Source organism: Choloepus didactylus, chromosome 7, assembly GCF_015220235.1.
Source record: "Choloepus didactylus isolate mChoDid1 chromosome 7, mChoDid1.pri, whole genome shotgun sequence".
Lineage (NCBI taxonomy): Eukaryota > Metazoa > Chordata > Mammalia > Pilosa > Megalonychidae > Choloepus > Choloepus didactylus.
The window spans coordinates 98,194,372-98,218,120 of record NC_051313.1 but is presented as its reverse complement, the minus strand read 5'-3'; the positions used below and the strand labels follow the sequence as shown (position 1 = coordinate 98,218,120).

The following is a 23,749-nucleotide window of genomic DNA, read 5'->3' as shown; positions in this document are numbered from 1 at the left end:
TCCTGACAAAAGGCTTCAACCTGGTCTCTTTATTGGGTAATGAAACTCACTCGGTGCAATATTTGCAGTGGCAATGTCATCCTTAGACTGGGGGTGAATGGATTTCTACCTGGATAAACCTCAAATCACCTCCTGAGGGGACCCTTGGCACCACCCATGGATAATTCCATGCAGACAACTCTGTGTCCAAGCCCAGCTGGGTCAGCATCTAGTTAGTAACAAAGACTAGCAGTGGTCTACATACTTTCTGGAAACTATAATCTCAAACTTTTTGCTCCTCAATTCTTTTCAAATGCTCCGATAAGAAAAACAACAGTGATGGAGGATTCCCTGAAGGGTATACAACTATCCATTCGTCTAAATACTCTAATAAATCTCTCCTAGCAGTAACCAGGCCATTACTAGAGTGAATCACACTGGGCCCCAGTAGAGTGGTTTCTCTGATCAAGTTTTGGAATTGGCCTGCATTGAGGGATAGAACATGAAACTGCCCTATGTAACTGGTCACTGCGTCTACTATGAAGCCACACTCATGCTGACCCCTGGAAGAGGATCCAGGGGAGAAACTTCTCCGTGGTCTCGCTATCAAGAAGAGTTCTGCTTCGCTTGGGCAATGGGTCTGTTTTCTCCTCAGGGAAACTGTGTATGTGGTAATTGGTCATGTTTCACAATTTGCATTGCCCAACAGTATGAAGGCCAGCTTCTTGCTTGTCCTTAAATAAACCTTTTGGCATGTATTTTGAGTATTAACCTCACCCCCAACTATACCCTCACCTGTTTTTATCTCTTTTTTTTCCTTCACTAATTTTAATTTATTTTCTTCTCCTGTGTTGTATAAATCTTGTCAAACCACTTTTAAACAAACGGAAGTATTCATATATGGAGAAAATGAGAAGGCATCTTGAGGAGGCATTAGTTGGTTAAACAACACATGTAAAACTTCTCTGAATGCTAATCTTAGGTTTCTCATTAATATACCAGTTAATGACTCAGGAATAATTCATAGATCTATAACTAACAACTTAAGGATAAAGCCTAAAGAATAAAAACATACAGACATGAGAAATAATGAGGGAAATTCAGAAATCAAGTGACAGAAGATGACACAGGACAAATTCCATGGTTAGTCTCTCAACAATTCGACCTTTTCTAGGAGTCAATTACAAAAGATGTTTTACTGGTGCCGCCTACATATTCTACCTGATGACATTTCACAGCTGTTCAAAAGAATATTCCAAATCACCTACCGTGTTTGTGAATAAATGCCAGTCCTTGCAATATTTGATACATGATATTCCTTATAGCAGACTCTGGAAACAATTTATTTCTGTGGGGCAGAGGAAAATAAAGTTATAAATCTGGGTTCACATGTGAAGATGAATCCCCACTCTTCCTGTTCTTTTGATTATATAAAGTAAGAAATTAAGAAAACATTTCCACGCATGCTAATCTGGAAAGACCAAAGAAAGACAATCATAAATCCACACAGGAGAGCTACCTTGTAAACACCAAATACATTCAGTCATGCTACAAAGAAGAATAGCTTATACACTTTAAAATAAACCAAAAAAAAATAAAAAAAAAAATCTGTCTGACATATCATCTAAAAAGCACTTAAAAATCTCCTTTTCCCCATAACACAGACTAAAATTTTTAAAATATTTTAATGGGGAAAATTTGAAGTCTTCTGGATGAAGCCTTATGAGATACAGCAGATAGTAACACTTTTCCCCTGTTTGGGCAAACCACATAGAATCACTGCTTTTACTGATGATGAAGACAACACTTGTTCACTCAAATCACTTATAGAGATGCTGTGATCAGCATTCATTTTGTCACCAAGAAAATGTGCCCAAGTGGTTTTACATGGTTTACTTTAAAGTTCAAAACTAGCAGAGCAGGTACATTTCTTATTTATCTCTTCTTCCCAACAGGCAAGCCTCCAAGCAAGAGAGCAACCAAAGTAAACTGGAAGTTTTCAATGGAGTCTCACAATAAAGGCAGCTATGCATGCCTTTATTGTGAGACTCTTGTCTTGTCCATATGTCCACTCTGTCCATATGTCTTGTCCATATGTCCACTCTGTCCATATGTCCTTGTGTGAATGGAGAGCTGTGCTTCCTTGGGTGACTATCCCATTAAAACATGAAAATGGGTGCACTGAAACTAGCTTCTAAAAGATCACATGAGACCTTGATAGCAGGACTATGGGTTGGGCCCCTCACCTAATGGGCAACTTTAAATGGCAAAGCCTAAGTAGCATGACTATTGATTAGAGAAAGACTTGGGAGACTGCAATAAGCAAAAGAAGAAAGAAAATACATCCTCTTTGTAATATTTATTTCTAAAATCACAACCAAAATGTACCTTTCTTTAATGAGCTGGTAAAGGTTTTCCTTCATGTACTCGAAGATAAAATAAAGATGATCATTTTCCCTGATAACTTCTTTTAATTTTACTACATTGGCATGGTTGAGCTTCTTTAAAGACTAAAAGATGAGGAAGCAAAACAAATAATTAGAGAAAATCTGTTGTTGAAAAAGAAAAGTAATCCCTTGCATACTTAATTTTAGAGCTGCAGAAATGTTACTTACATCACAATTCATATTATATCAAAAATTTTATAAAATTATTTCTATGCAATTGAGAGTGTTTAAATAAAATATTAGACAAGATATCATTCATGGGGGTTATTTGAGCAGTTTACAATTCATGAGTAGGGTAGGATCCAAACTGCACATAGAAAGGAGCTCCTTCAAGGGAGTGGAAAGGGGGGAGGTTGGGGAAGCTTATGTGGGCAAATCTGGAAGCAAGCAAGGAAATGTTCTGATTGGCCGATGTTAAGTTTCCATTTTACAAAGATCTTACAAAGTGGAGAGATATGTTGATTAGTATGGTATGTCCAATAGATAAGTTATCTCTCCTGGACCTAAACTGGTTTATCACCAAGGTGTTGCTTATCTCCAATTCTTTGGGGTGTGTTCTGTTCCATTTTCTCAGAATACCCCTGCAGGTGGACTGTTTTTGTCTTCTGAAAAATCCTTTCTCAGAAATGGGCCCTTCCCTGGCAGAAAGGGGTCCTTCCCTGGCAAAGCCCAACGCAGGCGGCCTTTTTATTTTACTTAACAATAGTAACTTTATGTAGAAAAGCTATTTTGATTAACTGACTAGAAGGTAAGTACTTGATAATTAATTGGCATTTCCTGCCCATCCCAGCTCCAGGCAATGCACCAGTCAGCTATTTTAGGCCTCACCCCCTCCAGAGGGTGGAATTTCTATCCTGGAAGTGGCTGGAAGAGAACCAACAAAGGAAGCTTAGGCTTTGATTTTTCTAGCACTGGAGAAGGCAGCTGCTTTGGGCTGAGATCACCAGTTAACAGCCTGCAGGCACTTTGAACAGGGGATCCTTCAAATTGACTGAGGCTGATGGTCTGATTCTCTCGAATTTCATGACTCATGTGTCCATGGCAAGCGCTGTGCTCTTTCTCACAATATGAATTTTAATTACAAAGGACATGTTCAAGAAGGAGACATCTCACTGGAAGACCTTAAGGGGGGAAGAGAAATCCCTCTGCTTCCAGGAAGGCAAAGGCAAAAAACTCCAGCAGGAATGAGAAACAAGAGGGTAGCTCAGGAAATGGTGCATGAACTTCTGATCACTCATCTACTATTTCTTACACATCTGCAGCTTCCACTTTCTTGGAAAATACATGTAAGTGCAGCCATGTGTACATTATTGTCTATTTTTGTCATTAGTTCTGTCGATGGCAAACACACACACTTCTGTATTGGTGAACAGCCATCTACTTCATGTCCAACAGCCAGGACAGCCAACTGCTGATTCGCTTGCCAGATAAATTATTTGATGGTCAGAATTTGATAGACTATCTCCTTCAAGGAAGCTTCAAAGGGTCACTTTGGCCAGTGAGGTGGTCCTTTGATTTAAAAAGCCTTTTCCTCACAGAGAGGTGAGTCCGATAATAATGAGTTAAAAAACCCTCCTAACAATTCAATTTCATTAAAAATTACACCCCTCTATAAAAAATGTTTGCAGATGAAAAGGTTAAAATGAATATCCAAATCTGGAAGGACACTTAGTAATAAGGAACCCCAGGGATCAGGGCTTGGGAATGTGTAATATGATCAAGTTACTTCAAGCAGCTGGGAAGAGAGAAGGGATAAGGGTTATGGTCAGTGAATGAGCACAAAAATAAGACTCCTCTGAAGCTTCCTCCTTGAAATGCAAGCTCCTGCCAAGATGCTTCTGTGGCAGGGAATTCGCAGCTGTTTTGTCCAACTGGCCAGATCCTTCTAGAATAACCCAAATGGACTGATTCCTTATTTTAGTTGGGTTGGATTTCTGGTTCTCCATGAATAACAAGCACAAACACTGGTTAACTTTTAAGTATTCACTGGACTCTCATTGACTGCAGCCATCTTTTTTGCCTGTTCGCTAAAATTATATCACAAGTAACAACTGAAGCATCGTGGGGCACATCCATTCAGAGGAAAATGAAGTAGGTTTTAAAGCTTCCCAAGAAGAGAATTCTAGGAAGGAGCTGCGTACTCTGAGCTCTTGGCCTGTTGTGCTGGTTTCAATCTATTATGTTTCCCAGAAAAGCCTATGTTCTTTTAATCCAATCTTGTGGGGGCAGAGCTATTGTGGGTGGGACCTTTTGATTAGGTTGTTTCCATGGAGATGTGAGCCTGCCCATTCAAAGAGGATCTTAATCACCTTGCTGGAGTTCTCTACAAGAGGATACAAGGCAGAGACATTTTGGAGAGAAGCTAAAATATGCAATCCAGAGTTTTCCCCAGGGGACAGCTAAGAGAGAGAAGCTAAGATAGAAGCCCAGAGACACTTTGGAGACAGCCACAGAAACCAGGATTAACCCCCAGAGAAGCCCAGCAGACTCTGACCATGTGCCTTCCCAAGTGACAGAGGAACCCCAGATGCCATCGGTCTTTCTTCAGAGAAGGTATCCTCCTGTTGATGCCTTAATTGGGACATTTTCTTGGCCTTAGAACTGTAAATTTGTGAACAAAGAAACCCCCACTGTAAAGCCAATCCATTTCTGGTATATTACAGTCCAGCAGCTTTAGCAAATCAAAGCACCTGTAGTGTGTTTTGAACATGTATTACTATTACTGGCCAGTCTAAAAGAGTGGCCCTCTGCACTACTTCTAACCCAGGCTCATGAACTAGTTAAATATAAAAGAGATTAATTTTGTGAGAAGGGGGTAGTGTGGGGTGGGGCGAATGACACTTCATTTGACTCACTTTACAAAGATATATTCCAGAAAGACTCTTATTTTGACTCAGGAAATGTTTCCAAAGGAGAGGTAAAGGCTGGGCCAACAGTCCGAATCAATTCTGACCTCCTAAGAGAACGATCATTATTTCCTTAACCATTAATAGAACTACAACTTCCTGGGCCCCAAAGATACACTGGGGCATAAGACATTGCCACTGCCTTTAAGAAGCAAACAATTTAATTGGGAAGATAGGACATGAATACAAAATGCATATAACAGAATAAAGACATCATATTAAGCATCAAAAGAATGACAGAGATAAAGAACATCAGACACATTTCAGCAAGGAGTAATCAGCAAACCCTGAGTGGTCAGTAGGTATCATCAAGATGTGACTTGCAGGAAGAGTAACACCTAGACAAGCTCATCGGGAGGGAAAGGGTATGTTGGGGAAAGCTCATCTCAGGTAAGGGCATGGAAGGGAGGCACTAACTCGATGTCTGAGGAATGAGAATCACCCCCATTTGGTTCTGATGGAGGCTCCTGATGGGAAAACTTTGGCTGGAAAGGCAGGCAGGGAGCAAACCATTTGGATGCCAGGTATGGTAGTTTGAAGCTGTTATGTACCCCAGAAAAGGCCATGTGCTTTTAATCCATTCCTGTGGGTCAGACCTATTATGGGTGAAACCTTTTGATTAGGTTGTTTCCATGGAGATGTGACCTGCCTCATTCAAGGTGAGTCCTAATGCTCTCACTGGAATCCTTTATGAGATGATAAAACACATACAGAAAAAAGAGATAAAATTCAAACACCCAGAGATGAAATTTAGAGAAAAAGCCCAGAAGCCGAGGCAATGAAACCCAGGAAAAAAGAACCAGCAGATATCGCCATGTGCCTTATTGAATGACAGAAGAGTCCAAGCTCTTGCTAGTAACCGGTCTTCAGAGAAGGTATCATCTTTTGATGCCTTATTTGGGACATTTTCAGGCCTTAGAACTGTAAATTTGTAATCTAATAAATCCCCATTGTTAAAAGCCAATCCATGTCTGGCATATTGCATTTCGGCTTTAGCAAACTGAAACACCAGGTATATACCCACTCAAGTCTTCTGGCATACCTGGGTTTGAAACCAAGCTCTACTGCTTAGAGCTGTGTTTACCTCGAGGAAGGTACTGAGTCTCTGGGCCTCAGGTGTTCTCATCAGCAAACTCAGGGTACTAACACTTCCCTCATAAGGTAATTGTGGGGATGAAGAAGGTGTATGTACAGCATCCAAGGTGCTGCCTGGTCCATAGGAAGCACTCAATAAATGGTAGAGAGTGGGTGAGTGTTAGGGAGATCACACTAGCTCACAGGATGGATGTAGATGTGTGGGGAGTGGGTCGTAGGGAAGCCATCCGCAATGAGCCTGAAGTTTCTAGTCTGGGTAAATGTTAATAGCATTAACAGAAAGGGGTAGAGAATTTGAGTATTGGGGGAGCAGACGTTCTGGAAACTTCAGGCACTGATGTCCAGTAAGCAGTTGCATATACTTGGCAATATTTTTTGTAAAGGGCCAAATAGTATATATTTTAGGATTTCCAGGTCATATGGGTCCCTGCTGCAACTACTAAACTCTGCCATTATAGCAAGGAATCAGCCATAGATAATATGTAAGCAAATGGACATGGCCGTGTTCCAGTAAAACTTTATTTATAAAAACAGATGGCAGCTGATTGCCGACCCCTGGTCTAAAGCATAAGAAAGAGTAACAGATTAGATGAGACTTCTGAAGCAAGGGGAATGAATGAAATCATCCAGGAGGAGAAGCCAGAGCACAAATAAATAATAATAATAAAATGGTAAGGCAAAAGTCCAAGAAATCATCAATATTTAGGGATGACCATAGAATAATTGGTCGAAAAACAAGTAAGAGGTAGGACAGCTGGGCAAAAGCAGAGTGACACAGCCCTGGGAGAGGAGAGGAAGAAGTGGTCAGTAGCACCCAACACTGCAGAAAAGGAAAATGCCTGAGAAAATGTTCCTGGACTTGACAACTGGTGATTTCTAGGAGAGCTACTTCAGTCGAGTTGCATGAGGGAGATGCCTGATTCAATTAGGATGGAAAATTTTGTGGGAAAGGTAAGAAAAAGTGGAAGCTCAAGGAAAGCGAGGACTAAGTCTTTTCTGAGTGAGGGAGAATGGTGAGTACATTTATAGACTGAAGGGAAAGAGCCAGTTCAGAGGAAGAGTTTCAAGATATATGGGAGTAGGGAAAGATTGATGGAGCCAGGATTTAAAGACAGCAGAGGAACAGAGTAGAAAGGATGCAGGCAGCCTACTCCTGAGGAAGGTATCTACAGCACCATAGAACCTAAGTGCTATATATAACAATGCTTCAAAGAAAAATGCCACCAGGCCCATACCCACCATGATATCCCAGGGGCAGGGATGCTCCCCTCTGAAGCTGCCCATCAAGCACAGGATCCCTCTGAAGTCCACAGGCAGCTGGGGCAGGGTCTCCAGGGGAAGACATGAGGATGCATGGGCAGAGGGCAATGGAGGAGAAAGGTGCTAGGGAAGGGGGGTGGTGATGTAATGAGTACCAAAGAGCAGGATTTTACTTCGTTTCCTTTTGCTGCTAGCAGCACACTGAAAATGATGGGGACATGCGTCCTCTGGTGACCTTCCTTTCCTTTCTCTTTCTGACTCAGCAAGCAGCAAAGAGGGACTTTAGCAAGGAGGAAGGGATGAGGTATCTTGGTAAGGTGCCTCCTTTCTACCCCCATTTTCTTTCCCTCCCCTCTATTTTTAGGGCTTGGCTGTAGCCCATGGTGATGAGCTTGTGTGAGGATCAGTAAGGGCAGACAGGGGTGGGAGAGATGGGAGAGGTGGTCCCACTTGGCAGCAGATGAGGCATCTGTGCAGGTGGGGAAAGAGTGGGAAGCTTCTGGTGGTCATTAGCAAGAGGAGGAGTTCCTTTAGCCATCTTGTTGGGGCAGTTACTTGCCATCTGTGAACCTCTGAGCCTACAGTTTTTCTAAGCTATATGTATGAGTAGTTTTCTCCTGCATTAGAACTAATACACAGAATTGTAAAGAAAAGTAATGGTTTAAATTCCAAGCCTTCATGTCTGGGCTCAAATCATCCTTAATTTTATCTGACATTTCTGACATTTTTGGACCTTGCAGAGATTTTATTCTCTAGCCAGGAGTCAGAAAACTATGACCTGTGGGAAAAACACAACCCACCCTGTTTTTGCAAGGCCCATGAGCTAAAAATAAATTTCTACAGATGAATACTTGCAATCAATTTGATGACAGGGAAAACTAACTTTGGAACCCAATTAAACTAAATTGTTATGTGCTCTAGAAAAGAATTCTACTATTCTCATTTGAAGATCCGAACAGCAAAAAATTGTACTAAATTATTATTATATTTTAACTTTCATGAATAAAAATGTTAGGAAAATTTGTTTCCTCTCTGTTTATATATGTACCTACAGAGTAGCCTCAGTGTTGCCTCTTGGCCCATAAAGCATCAAAGCGTACTATCTGGCCCTTACAGAAAAAGTTGGCAGATCCCTTTTCTGGACTTGTAAGCCCTTCCCAAGTATGGGACTCCCTTGAAGGAAAAGGAAAGAATGAGGTTATAATATTCTTTTAGGTATCTCAAATAGGACTGGGTGAGAGGACTAAGAGTGGATGAAGCACAAGGAAGAGAACTACGTGGCTAAAACTCAAAGGAGTTGACAGAGACAAAGAAGAGAATTGAAACACTCCGAATCAAGATACGTGCTAAGCAATGCTTGATACAGCTTTACCTTGATGGCGAAATTCCATCACACAGAACAGAGTGCACATTATTAAGCAATAAGACACTGAAATAAGTATTACTATTATGTTTAGGAAAACAACCCAGCAAATAGATTTTCATTTATATTAATAATTAGAATGACCATCTTTAGGCTCAACAGTAATTCACTAAATCAACACATTCCTGTTATTCATATTGAAATATATAAAAGATCCACTAAATATATAGGCTTCCTAATAAAAGCACATTCACTAATATAACTGCATAGTAATCTACTTTTGGCTATTAACTGCATAATATTATTACTTGCCCTCTTCTTGGCGTTAATGAACAAATTCAGATGGAATCAATATAGCAACTGTAAATCTAAGAATGTTTAAAGCTCTTTTAATCAACCATATATAAATTACTTCCTGGTGTGCTAATAAATACCTTAACTTCCCGAAGGTTCATGCATTCCTCCCAGGAATAAAACTTTCTTTTCATCCTAAAAGAGAAGAAGGAAACAAATAGTATGCTTATTTCCAAATAACAGGTCCAACTTTATTGTTTAAAAAATGTTTTATTGTGAGCCTAATGAACAGCACTTAAAGTTGGTTTTGATTTCTACCATACACTATACTGTCCACAACAACATTTATTTAAAACCCTGTCAGTGCAGTCCATCCGAAAGCACAAGATTTCCCTGCAGAGGTGGCATGGGGTGGTGCAGCGGCCGGGCCCACCACCCCTGCTCCGCCGTTAAATTACTGCCTGACCCCAAAGGGGCCACTTAACCTCTCTGGCCTTGAATTTCCTCATCTGCAAGATGCAAACCACACTACAATTGTAATAAAGAATTTATTCTTCTTCAAATCAGGTTGTTGTTCTCATGCCAGGTTTGAGAGGCACTGGGGGGCAGTGATTAGAGAAAGGTGGGACTGAGTTTCTTTCAAAATCTTTCTTTCGAAAAAGTAAACAGGAACATCAGGATCAGAATCTTTTTCAATAAACTTTAGCCTAGGCTGACATGAGCAGGGTAATACTATGACTCTAAAAAGGCAGTGCATATATAAAATCAAAATGGGAATATACTAAGAAGGATAATATGAAATAAAACTCAGAGAATTAAGTTAGATTTTAGAGTACAGCATGATAAACATGAAAATCTTTAAAAGAACATTTCTCCCCAACTAACTCAGGGCAGAGTGGTGTGGGTAGGCTGGGGGTATGGATGGGAGGGGAGGAGCTCATTTAATGATAGAATTAATAAAGATGGTTTTCATGTCTTCATGTAAAATTGTTTGTGTATTTGATTCATTTATGAAGTGTCTGCTTCTTGATTACAAGAGTCACATTTTTAGCGAAAAAAATGTTCTAGTTTTAGGAACTAACTTTCCTAGCTTAATTCAGAAACACAAAGACAAATGAGGAGAAAAATATGACCTTTTGGCATAAACCACTGATTCCCTCCTACCATGTCCTCTGTCTGCATGGGAAAGGTGGAAGTTTCTTGGCTTAAAATAATCTCTTATCATTCTGCTTTTGCATAACCAAAAACATGACCTTCATCCTCTCAGTGTTGCAGATCAAACGAACCAACATGAATTGAGTAAATACGTGCACAGTGTGGGAGCTGAGGGAGGCTACGGAAGAAGCAAAAGCAGGTTGATGCAGCACATCCCCACCTTGTACCCACAAAATGAAAACTCTGAAATCAGATTATCAAACCCTGAGGCTCTGCTGTCTATTTTATCGGCTTATTCAAGTGCTACCCCTGTGGAAGCCAAACTACCAGCAAGTGTTCTTGAATTCAATGTCAATAAGAATTTTTTGTATACAAAATTAAATATATCTAATAGAATTACAGCTAGCTTTGGGAAAATATATTTAATATTAATAGTCAAGATTTAGTAGGATGAGGTGTGTGCTAGGTTCTGGACTAAGCTTTCCACCTGTGTACTGCATCCATTCCACAGCCCTGTGAGACAGGCATCATTACTTTCCCTTTAAATGATGAGAAAATGGCCTATGATCCTGCAGTTCAAACACAACAGTGGCTGACATCAAGTACAGGCTCTTAAAAGATAAGCTCTCTTCCCACTCACCCAACTCATTCCTGAAGGAACTGCCCTCAGAGGTGGATGGGTGGTGTTCTGGATGACACTTATTTCTTCTTTATTTGTTCTTCCCTCCCTAATGCGAGGTTCAGAGTTATGCAAGTGAGGTGACAGAGGCAAGGCGATCATGTGTGGCCGACCAGGACAGCAGGGAAGGGAGCGGGACCACCGTGCCAGGAGCATGAGTCTCGGGGGCCCTAAGGCTGGTATAAAAGGCAGGGACAAAAATGGGAAGTCTATGTCCAAGCCAAGGTCCTAAGCAGTGCCAGGAGGGAAATGGGAAGGGTTAGTCTGATTTTCTGATTGAGAAAGAAAATCTGAGAGTTCTGCTGAAGCCTTCTTTCTATATTCCTGTCTTTATTGAACTTCCCACTTGTGAATAATTAAAATATTGGGCCCGGAAACAGAAAGCCTAGATCAAAGTAAGGAGGGATGTAAGGGAGAAAAAAGATAAAAGAAAGACGAGCCAAGTGTCCTCAAAGGCTTCACCTCCAACAGTTTGGTCTTGTCCCATGAAGTGATTAGGACTGGGTAACTGTGGTGAGCCAGTCCAGGGGCAATGTCTTCAAAGTGGAGATTGGGAGGTGAAGGATGAGTATAAAGATCATGTGGGAAAAATCAATCTCTCCTTCAAATCCCTTCTGTTGCTTTGCAGCAGTAAGTGGGCAGAAGGTAGACTACGGATCCCCCAAAGTCTTTTGTGAGCTGTGAGCTACCCCAAGTTTGACATGGATGAATTCTCCTGACTCTGCCAGCTGGCAGGACCTTACACTATTAGGCTGATTCAAGGGCCTCTCTAGTGACCCTGGGAGTTCAGGGGCATGTTAGGAAGGTCTGGATCAAACCAATTCTTCCCAAATCCCATGAAGCAGACAGGAATCCCACAGAACCAATGCAGGAATTCTATTAGGGATAACCTTGCCCTGTTGGAAAATTCTTCAGCTTATTCTAACCAGACCAAGGCTGTCCAATAGAACTTTCTTTGATGAAGGAAATGTTCTGCAGGACAGTAGCTGCTAACCACATGTGGCTACTGAGCACTTGGAATGTGGCTGATGCATTTTAGGAACTAAATTAAATTTAATTAGTATTTATTTAAATTAAATTAAATTTAAATTTAAATAGCCACATGGTTATTGACTACCATATTGGACAGCACAGTTCTAGACCTTCCAGGGAAAGTGATTGCAAACAATGGCCCATGGGCCAAATCTACCTGCCATTTGTTTTTGTACAGCCTATGAACTAAGAATAGTTTTTAAATTTTGAAATGGTTGGGAAAAAAATCAAAAGAATAATAATATTTTGTGACATGTGAAAATTAGATGAAACTCAAATTTCAGTGTCCATAAATGAAGTTTTATTAGAGCACAGACCTACTCATTCATTTATATATTGTCTGTGACTACCTATGTGCTAAAACAGCAGAGCTGAGTTGTTGCAAAAGAGACCTTATGGCCTGCAAAGACTAAGATATTTACTCTCTGGTCCTTTACAGAAAAAGTTTTTGAACCCCTGGTCAGGGGCCTGAAGGGAAAGAAAGAGAGCCCTATTAGCCAGCCACATTTTGACGTTATATTTTTCAATACAATTCAACTACATTATCTCATTTGAGCCTTATAACAGTCCTGAGAAATAGATGGGATAGGTGAGGAAACTAAGATATGGAGAAGTTATGTGACTTTCTCAAGGTCTGTTGGCTGATAACAGACCAACTTCCATCTCTACTCTCTGTCTATGACCTTACATTGCCTCCAAGTTGAGTGACCAATTCATTTTTTCATGTACCAAATGTAATTCAGCCCCTCCTATGTGGTAGACCATTTTCTAGGCACCGGAGAGACAGTGATGAGAAAGACTCTCTCAGGGAGCTGACATCTTTGCAGGAAGGCAGACATTAAATAATTTTCTGTGCTAAGTGATATGCAGGAAAGGCCCAGGGTACTATAACAGCAGACCTCAAAAGGACCTAATCTAGTCTGGGGTATCACAGAAAGCTCCTCCAAGGAAGTGGCAATTCAATGAAGACATGAAGGATAGGTAAAATTTAGCCAGTTGGGAAGCATAGAGGTCAGAATGCCAAGTCAAGGATCTGGGTGGGAAGGTATATGGTGAATTTAAGAAATGCAAAGCCAGTGTGGTGGGAGCAAAAAGGGGGGCAATGACAGGAAGAAGATAAGGCCGAAGAAAATAGGCAGGGGTCAAGTGATGCAGCAATTTGCACATCACATTAAAGTTTTGGGGCTTGATCCTAAAACCGATGGGAAGACACTGAAAGCTGTCGTAGTTTGGGCTCTCCAAAAAGCAGAGCCTGAGTCATGGACTTGGGTACAAGTAGTTTATTTGGGAGGTGATTCCTGGAAGCCAAGGCACGGAGTAGGGAAAGTGGAAATGGAGAGGTAGGAAAACCAATAATGGGTGCATTACTGAGCTGATACCAAGGTAGGGAAATGGGGCTCAGTCCTGTTGAGAACCATTTAAGGAGCTGTGTGGAATGTACCTTGGTTGAGTTTCCCATGTGCACTTATGGTGGGATGCTGGCAGCAGGCACAGAACTGTACACCACAGCTGCACTGAAATCATGTGGGACAAGGGGACATTAAATAATCCCTTCAGACTAAAATGAATAGGGGCAAGAATATAAAATTATTGTAGTGGTTGAGGCAGTGAGTGATAATGGGTTGAATGGGGGTGTAGCAGTAGGAATAGAGAGAAGTAGGCAGATCAGATAAATATTTAGTGATTATAATCTATAGGATTAGATGACTGAAGGTGGGGCTTAAGGAGAAGAGAAGTCAGATTTTGGCAGGGGGTGGGTGTAGTAGCATTTATTGAGATAGGGAATACTGAAGGAGAAACAGGTCTGGAGTGAGAGAAGGAGAGTGTGCTGAATATGAATTCAGTTTTGGACATGATTAGTTTGAAGGGTCTCTAGGCCATCCAAACAGAGATGTTAAAAAGGCATCTGAATATAAATAGTGTGGCAGGCAGACTCTAGGGTGGCCCCCCAAAGATTCCACCTGGTATTCACAGCCTTGTATAATTCCCTCTCCTTCAATGACTTGTTTCAAATCAACAGACAACAGCAATGTTGCAAGGATGCTACTTATGTGATCAGTTTACAAAAGACTGTGACTTTCATCTCTGCGTTCTTGGCTTACATGCCTTGATGATGCAAGTTGCCATGTTTGCGCTCTTTGGGGAGAGGCCCACCTGGGGAGGAACTGAACACAGCACATAACCATGTGAGAGAGCTTGGAAACAGATCCTTCCCCAGTCCAGCCCTCCAATGAAACCCAGCCCTGGCAGACACCTTGGCTGCAGCCTAGTAGAAGACCCTGAAGCAAAGAACCTAGCCAAGCCATGCCCAGATTTCTGACCCACAAAAGAGATTAGATAATAAATGTGTTGTTTTAAGCTACTCATTTTTGGCTTCTATTGTTACACAGCAACAGATAACTACTACAAAGGGTATGGACCTAGATTGCAAAGACCAAATGGGGCAAGGGGAATAAGTCAGAGGCACTACACCACCACATGGGTGAATGACCCAGAGTAAGCCACTTACTTTCTCAGAGTCTCAGTTTACTCTCCTGTAAAATGAGGTTCATTGTACCTGCCCATTATTACCTCACGAGATGAGAAAGCACTTTGAAAAAGTACACAGTGCTATATGTGAAGTAGTCAGCCTAACGCAGGAATGTTTTTAAAACCTCTAACATCATCGTTCCAGTCAACAATCATCTCAACTACAGAAATTGGTATCCAAGGTTTTTCTCCTGCCTCCCACCCATTCCACTTTAGAAAATTTTCAAAGGCAGGAAACAGAGCAGAGTTAAAACCATGTTGACAATGTGTAGTTCGGGAATAATTTGTGAGCGCAAATGATAAAACTTACTTTTTAATAGCAATCAGTTCCCCAGACTCAATGCTCCTTCCCAGCAGGACGGAACCATAGGTTCCATCCCCAAGCTGCTTGATCATTGTGTATCTATTCATGGTGTGCCTGCTCAGGCGCGATGCTCATCTCAGGGCCGACGCGGTTCAGTCCTGCAGTGGTAGCAGGCCTCCCCGGAATGTAACCAGATTTTTCGATGGCAGCACCAGCACAAGGTATTCAATACAACGTGACTATCCTCCAAATACATATTTTCAAAGATCAGTCTTCTGCCTGTAGAGACAAATGACAGACAAGGACAAATGCTAATGCACATTTTGAGCTGTAGGTTATATGTACTTTTATAGTCTAAATCAGGGGTGAGCAAACTATGACCCATGGGCCAAACCCAGCCCCCTGTCTGTTTTTACATATAAAGTTTTATTGGAACACAGCCATGCCATACATTCACATACTGTCTGTGGCTGCTTTCACACTGCAACAGCAGAGCTGAGTAGTTGAGACGAAGACTGGATGGCCCAGGAAGTCAACAATCTTTATCTGGTCCCCACAGAAAAAAGTTTAAAAACCCCTGTTCTAAATAATGCTGTATTCCAATTTTTTATAAAACTAAAGATAACATGGTTGGAAAGTGCATTTGTCACTCATTCAGAAATGAATCAGCTCCAATTCAATACTGTTCTGCTAACTAATACTCATAACTATGCTCATTGAAAATTGCTGAGCTCAGAGAATCCATGCTAAATATAATTTGTTCTGTGCAATTTAGCTACAATTAGCAATGTAAACATACAAAAGCCAAGGAATGCTAAAATTAAAGTTCCCCTGATAGAGAACTAATATATGCGCCATGAACTATTTGTGGCAACACGTTAATAACATTATTTTTACTACTAGACATTACAAGCTAAGCAATGAGCTAGTTATTCAGAACCCATGTGTAAGGTTTTGTTTTTAGTAATAAGTTATTGATGTTTTATTTATAAAATTGAATCATTCAGCCTGCCTATTATAAAGAAAATGTAGTAATAACTTTTTAAAGTGATTGTAATATCTTTAGGCAAATGTTAATAAAATGTAAATGCTTAAATAAGAATAAGGATTTTTTGTAAAAATATTATTGTCAAACTAGTAATTCCAAGAATCAAAAAATCAGAAATAATGGCTTGAAGCATGTGACATTCTGCATCTAAATCCACTCTATGCAGCAACTCCTTTCTAATCAATAAATGTAGAAAGAAAGAGGAAAATAAAAATTCATTATTAGCCAAACATCACAGTGGTAACTATTTTAACAAGATCCTTGATGGATGCTAAAATGACTGGGTAAAAATTTGAGGAGATATTTGCAAAGTCTCAAAGTATCTCCAGGATATTCATTAACTTCAAAAGGAGAGATGATAACTTTACAGAGGAGAAATCCAGCCAAAACCACCTTAACCAAGTGACCATGTTCAGTATCTCCAGTAATAAGACATAGCAATACCATGACCCCCTGATGGGATGCAGGGAAGGGCACAAATCACTCCCCTGGTACTCTTCCCAAAAATGTAGAACTTCAATCAAATCATAAGATAACATCAGACAGACTCATAATAAGAGATATTCTACACAAACCAACGTGGACTTTTCAAAAGTGTCATCATGAAAGAAAAGGACAGATCATGGAATTATTACAGATCAGAGACTGAGGAGACTTAACAACTAAATGCAATGTAGGATCCTGGAACTGACTATTTATAGGAAAATTGGTGAAATTTGAATATAGTCTAGAGTTCAGATAATAGTACCAGTGTTAATTTCCTAGTTTTTATCACTGTTCTACGGCTAAGATGTTAACATTAGGGGAAGGTGGATGAAGGGTTTCTAGGAACTCTTTGTACTATGCAATTTTTTGAAGTCTGAAATTAGTTCAGAATAAAAAGCAAATAAATAAATTCAGTTTATGTTCTTGGGAAGGCTGTGCGTGAGCTTGAAAACCCTGAATAAATGTAAGTTTATACCTGATTTCACTGCATTCTATCACGTAACTGGAAGAGCTTTTAGAGATGGCTCTCTTTCTCCTCCATTGCAGGCCCCTTGTGAGAGGGGCATTTCCTTTCCCTTAAAAGCACTTCAGGCCAGCCTCCCTACAACTTCCTTCAGCAGCTCTTCACAATGATGGATTCAATTGCTGATTTCGTAAAGATTTACAAAGCGCCTCCTGTGTGCCATCTCTTAGGTTCAGATCTAGGGATACAAAGGTTAATAAAATGTGGCCCCTTCTTTCAAAGAGCCTAAAGGAGGGGGAGAGAGGATCAGATACGTACTCATGAATACATGATAAGTACGTTTAGGGTACAGAATGTTGGGAGAGGTTAAGAAGAAAGCTCCCTGGCTTCCTCCTAGATCAGTTCCCCCTGGCATCAGGAAGGCACTAACAAGAGTCTGAAAAGAGGTGACCCCAGCTGAGTTGAAAGAAAAAAGTGGGTGTTTGTCAGGTAAATGGGGGTCTAGGACTCCAAGCAACAGAAACAAAGGCACAGGGGCTTGAATTTAGGGATAAAAAGTAGGGGGCTTGGAACTGGAAAGAGATAGTCCCAGAGCTTTGTTTGTGCCATTTTTAAAAGCATAGGTTTTGACTGGATCTTGTGCTAGATGGGAAGGAAATACTATAAAGGATATTACTGGATTAATTGAAACACCTAAAATATGGATTGTAGATTAAAGTACTGAATCTGTGTTAAACTTACCAAAGTTAATGTCTGTCCTGTGGTTCTGTAAGAGCTGAGTCTTACTGTCAGAAAAAATACTCTGAAGGATTTATAGGTAAAGGACCTTGATGTATGTTTTCATGCTCAGTTGGGTAGAACAAATATTAAATATACATATATAATAGAGAGACTGTGTGTGCACACAAGCAAATGGGGTAAAATATTAACAATAAGTGAATCTGGGTAAGGAGTATATAAGTATACTTTGTACTATTCTTGTAACTTTCCTGTAAGTTTGAAATTATTTCTAAATGAAGTTTTTAAAATTCTTCTCAAAATGGTAAGAGAGTCATTAAAAAAATACATATGTATTTTAAGACACATATATTTTAAACCATTTGTTTTGGCTTAAAGCAGAGCAATGCAGGTTTATTTACTAGAGCACCCTCATACAATAGGGCTCCTTACTTTATGACTGTATGGTGGACTGCCATGGGTTCAGGCTGTGCCTCAACAGCACAATAAGAGCATTCTGGTCACAGCACAAACAGCTCTGGGTTTGTTTTCCTCTCTTTTTCTTCTTCGCATCTATCTATTTTTGATATGGCATAAATGATTTATGCAGCCTTTATAATTTCATTCTTCAACCAACTGTAAGTCTCAAACCACTGTTGTATGTCACCTTCCTGAAAAATCACTGTCAAAGATCAGCTAACTAATGAACTGTGTCCTTCACTTAAAAAAAAAAAAAAAAGGAAAAGAAGGAGTTGGGGAGGGAAGAGGAGAAGGAGGAGGGGAAGAGAGAGAAGAAGGTTTTGACATAAAGGCAATAGGAATTAAGGGTTTTTATCTAGAGGAATAACATGATCAGATTTGCATTTTGTAATCCAGGTGGTTAGAATATTTTTCTTCAAGTCCAACCAAAGCTGCCTATTTTAATTTAAGCTAGTTTCTTCATTGTTGGTTTTTGATGAATATAAAGAAACTATTCCATAAAAATGTGTATGTATGTGAAATCAATAATCAAGTGTGTGGCTCAGCCTTCTCCTATCTTAATTACACAATCTTTCCTCATAGGACTTATTTTCCACTCCTTTAATTATCTTGGGCATTCATCTCCAAATCCTCTCACATTTCTCCAACTCCTTGATGAACTGTGGTGACTAAAACTTAATAATGGAATTCATGTGACAGTCCTTTAATAATTCCAGTAGCATGTGGGGCCCCCTAATTTTTTTCAATTCATATCCATCAGTTATTAGTCATAAAGCCTTTCTTTGATAGTTAATGCCCAACTACTTCCTCCTCCACTAAACTGTATAACTGGGACAGTGCTTAGGAAAGCATTATCATTCAGAAAGCTGTTGCGCAAGAATTAAAAGCTTCATTGAAATCAAGATTGATTGGGTCATTCATTCGACACACAGTCACCCTAACAATTTTTCCTTGTTGCAGTTTGTCATATTACCAGGGAACAAAATTCAATTACTCTGGCAAGGTTTGGCTTTCCACCACGCCATGGTAGCTGCCTTCTAGTACCTTATGTTATTTCAGTAATCACCTAACTATTATACGAAGGCTCAGACCAGTGTCTCTTCAAGCATTGATGGCAGGTTGACCAGTGTATAATCTTATTCAAACCTGACTGAGATGCCAAGCATTATGTAAGGCTTTAGGGGCACATTTTAGATAAGGAAAGGGTCCTTCCTTAAACAACTCAAAATTAAAATGTATACAAAAAATGTAGAAGGGCTATGAGAACAAGGTAGAAAGAGCAACCAATTCTTGGTGGGGGCAGGGGTCTGACAAAGCTTTAGAAAAGAGGCAAAATTGAAGTATTGAAGAATGAGCAAGGTTTCATTACACAGAGAAAGGAGGGGGAAGGAGTTATATGCAGAGGAAATTATGTACAAAAGCTGGCAGGAACAAGAGCTTGGCATGTTCACAAGAGACTAAAAGCCTAGTGGTTCTTAACCGGGCTGAACATTAGAATTACCTGGGAAACTCTTAACAAATACTGATGCCCAGGCCCCACCCCAAGAAGTCTGTCCCACTGAGCTTTGAGATTTTGAAAGCTCTCCAAGTGATTCTAAGACATAAACCCATGGAGGGCAGTGGTGAAATGGCAGGAAAACCTAAGGAAACTTAGGGTAAGGCCTGATTACAAAAGGCACATGCAGAATGCAGGAGAGGAGGGGACCTCTCCAGGGTTTTTAAGCAGGGAAATGGCATGAGGAAGATCCCTCTGGAGACTGATAAAGGTTAGAATAGAGAGACCAGAGACAGAGACTCTAATAGTTAGCAGGCTAGTGCAATAGTCCAGGTGAAATACAATGAAGGTCTGAACGAACGAGCTGCGTTGGGTGAATCTTAGACAGGTGGAGACCCAGGGTGGGATTGGGTACGTATTTGGAGAATGTGAGAAGCAACTGGTAATGTTTTCTGGGGTGTTTGAGGTATGTACAAAATCTCTCATTGGAGATGCTTGATAAGCAACTGCAAATAGGTCTATGGGCGCATTACTGGAGTTCTTATTAGAAGCATAGTGTTCAGACAATGCTGACTGATTACACAACTCCAGGATACTCAATTCATATACAACACAATGTGAATGGTGCACACTTGAATTGTGCAACCTTGGGTTCAGAATAAGCAGGTAATAGTTTCATCATATACCTGAATTACTGGTCAATTCTAGATGCCAAACTTCAAGAGAGAGATTGAAGAACAAATTTAGGAGCCTAAACAAAAGCACAAGAAGAATGGTTGAAGACCCATGGAATGCTTGAAGCAAAGGAAATTTGGGAAGCCATGATAATTGTTGCAAGTGTACCAAGGGGCATCAGACAGCAGAATTAGTTGCCCTACATATGGATCCAGAGGACAGAACCATGACTGCTGTCTGAGCTTTCTACTCTCTACTCCAGTGAATTGTCACCTATTTTTTAAAAAAAGGAAGTGGGTATTACCCAAATTAGCATTAGACAAGAAGCACAGTCACTTCTGAGCATATTCCAGCAAGAAGTGGTTCAAGTTGTTGAGAACAGTACTGTTCAGTTATTCATCATTTTTGTGGTGGCCCAAATATGATGACTCACGTCATAATATGAAAAGAAAGAACAGTAGTTCACTGCTGCTCTGGAACAACAGGGAGTGAACAGTGCACTAGAAAAAAGAAAGGTGATATGACAGACACCACTGATGTCTATAGAAAAGCAATGCTCCCCTTTTTTCCTCAGTTTACAGATCCCTGAATTTATTAAAAATCCAGCATACTAAATGATGGCCGGCACCTACCTAGCCCTAGGGCATGAACTGTACTCAGTTTAAGCCAAGCAAAATTCCTCTTCCCACAAAAAATTGGTGTAGGAGTAGCGCTGTGGCGCTGACTCATGAGATGGAAAGAAAGTATGTTGGGGAAAAAAGAGGAAAGCTTCTGAGAAGGAATCCACTCCCTGATCAAGACAGTAGACAAAGAGGCTACCCCTTCTTTCTGCCTTGAACATGGCTATGTAAAGCTGTGATTTCAGGGCTCAGATAGCCTCCTTGTGACTAGGAGAAGTCAACAATAAAGATGAGAATCCCATCCCCTAAGAATCGAAGAAAAGAAAGGGAGAGAAGGAGAAAGGAAAGAGGCTGACTGGTCCTTCATGGTATCACTGGGCTGCTGCATGATCTCTGAAAGTATCTGCCTTAGATTTCTTGTTACATGACCTAATTAAGCCATTGTTATTCTATTACGTGCAGCTGAAAGCTTCCCTGATACAGTGAACAAAGGCTGCACTGACTTAAGAGACGAAAAACAGATTCTCTAAGTCGGTAATGGGTGGATAAGTAGACCTTTCTAGTTACCTAGTTTTAAAGACTGAAAAATATGTACAGCTGGAGACAAATTAAAAGTAATTCTCTGTTAGCCTAAGGTTGATATTCCATCCACCATTATCTGCTTCCATTTTGGAAGAACATATGACTGCAAACTATTGTGGCTTAAAAAAGGAGGAAGTCTGAAAATGGCCCTGGGTATCACTTGGGTTTGCCTGGACAACTGGACAGCTGGGAAGGGGCCTTCCCTCTTCTCCCCAGGGTGTATTCAAACCCAAATCCCCTTGGGCCTTGAAGGCTCCCATATGCAGGGCAGTTGACTTTCCCAGACAACTACTATCTACAGCTAGCACCTAAAGTCAGACTCCGCAAATAGTCTAATTATGCCCCCACAGACAAGACTGTTCTCCCCCCACACTGCATGTTCAACAGAGTAACGTGGCCCCAGCACAGCTTTCCATGGAGACAGTGAAATTGAGACATTCATGCGTCTTGGCTTGCCATTCCGTGATTTGGAAGTCTCCCGGGTAGAGGCTATTCCTTAAGCCAGGCCATGTAACCTTGTGAGTTTTGTTCCGAGCCCTGTAATATGGCAGGCAGAGATCAGGAAGAGACCCCCACTTTGCTTGAAAAGGGGGCCCAATGTGGGGCCCCCTCTATATGTGACATTTATTGCATGTGCAGCAGAGCTTCAGTCACAGGCAACCGAGGATCACACAACTCCCAATTGGAATTATACTAGGAAAGAAATTTCAGCACACCTATGACTATTTTTCTTGTATGGGACATTTCTTTGACAGTTAGTGGGAGACATCTATATCAACAGAGTCAGTTCTCCAAAGAAAGAAGCAGAAATATTTCAAAGACGTTAAGTGCATATATGAAATACGTATTCTTTTAAGAAAGTTGCATACTTCAATGTATTTTACTTACTCAAAGTTTTGGGATGCTTATTTAGAATAATGGCCACTAAGCTACCTTAAGTCTTTAATCAAAGCTAACTTGGTCTCATCTCAGTGTAAAAACAAATGAATATCACATCATTCCGTTTTCTCTGAAGCACACTGTGTCAGCTTCTAGCCACAATATTTTAACTGTAAGTCACTCCATTGAGACCTCAGTCCATAAGGTGAAGGTAGTTTCTACTGTTGGGTTCTTTTCAGTTTAGTATAAAAGCCAACTACTGTTATTTCTAGGGTTATGTGATATGGTGGTTTGAAGCTATATGTACCCCAGAAAAGCATGTTCTTAAATTTAATCCATTCCTGTGGTTGTGAACCCATTGTAATTAGGACCTTTTGATGAGGCTATTTCAGTTAAGGTGTGACCCACCTCAGTCGATGGGGGGTGCGGGGGGTGGGTCTTAATCCTCTTACTGGAGTCCTTTATAAATGGAATATACAGAGAGAGAAAAAGAAGGTGAAATCAACAAAACACAGAAGAGAAGGGAGAGACCAGCAGATGCCACCATGTGCCTTGTCATGTGGCAGAGGAGCCAAGGATCACTGGCAGCCAGTCTTTGGGAAGAAAGCATTGCCTTGATGATGCCTTGATTAGGACATTTTCTCGGACTCTAACTGTGAGTGAATAAATCCCCATTGTTTAAGCCAAATCATTTCATGGTATTTGCTTTGAGCAGCCCAGGAAACTAAAATATGTGGTTTACCCACATTTATGTTGCGCAATATAGAAACATGAAATGTATATATTTTATACAGATATATAAGTAGGTATTTCAGATATACAGAAATATCTGAAATATGCCCCAAGAAGTTAAAGTATCATCCAAGTATCACTCAAGTGAAAAGTTATGCACAAGACACTATGCTCGGTATTGAGGTGTAAGATCAAAGAGACGCAGATGGTGGTTGTGGTCTCTAGGAACTTCTCATTTAGGAGGAGAGATGGAACATAAGCAAATGAACAGAAGACAGGGCGATTAGGGTAAGTTCCTGGCATGGGTGGGGACAATGAGAATGCTACAGTAGCAAGGAAAAAGCCACTTTGCAGATCTCTAAGAATCTCAAAGAAGGTTTTGACCCACTAGTCTCTAAATAATGATTAATTTCCCATGTTAAGCAGGTGCCAATTATCCATATTCTTATTCATGTATCACTGACCAAAAAAAAAAAATTCACTTTAAAAAATGTAAAATGGTTTCCTTACCGGCTGAATTAGTTTCTTA

The 23,749-nt window shown here is 40.5% G+C and overlaps 1 protein-coding gene across 1 annotated transcript in view; it reads right to left on the bottom strand.

Moving 5' to 3' along the window:
- Nucleotides 1–23,749, bottom strand: part of CILK1 (ciliogenesis associated kinase 1) — a 66,206-nt gene that overhangs the window by 30,689 nt on the left and 11,768 nt on the right. Inside the window, exons 2-5 of the mRNA XM_037843548.1 lie at nucleotides 15,050–15,322; nucleotides 9,485–9,539; nucleotides 2,368–2,489; nucleotides 1,248–1,327 (exon numbers count right to left, since the gene is read on the bottom strand). Coding sequence (XP_037699476.1) covers nucleotides 1,248–1,327; nucleotides 2,368–2,489; nucleotides 9,485–9,539; nucleotides 15,050–15,150 — 358 coding nt within the window. The 5' untranslated portion in view covers nucleotides 15,151–15,322. The remainder of the gene's footprint in view (nucleotides 1–1,247; nucleotides 1,328–2,367; nucleotides 2,490–9,484; nucleotides 9,540–15,049; nucleotides 15,323–23,749) is intronic.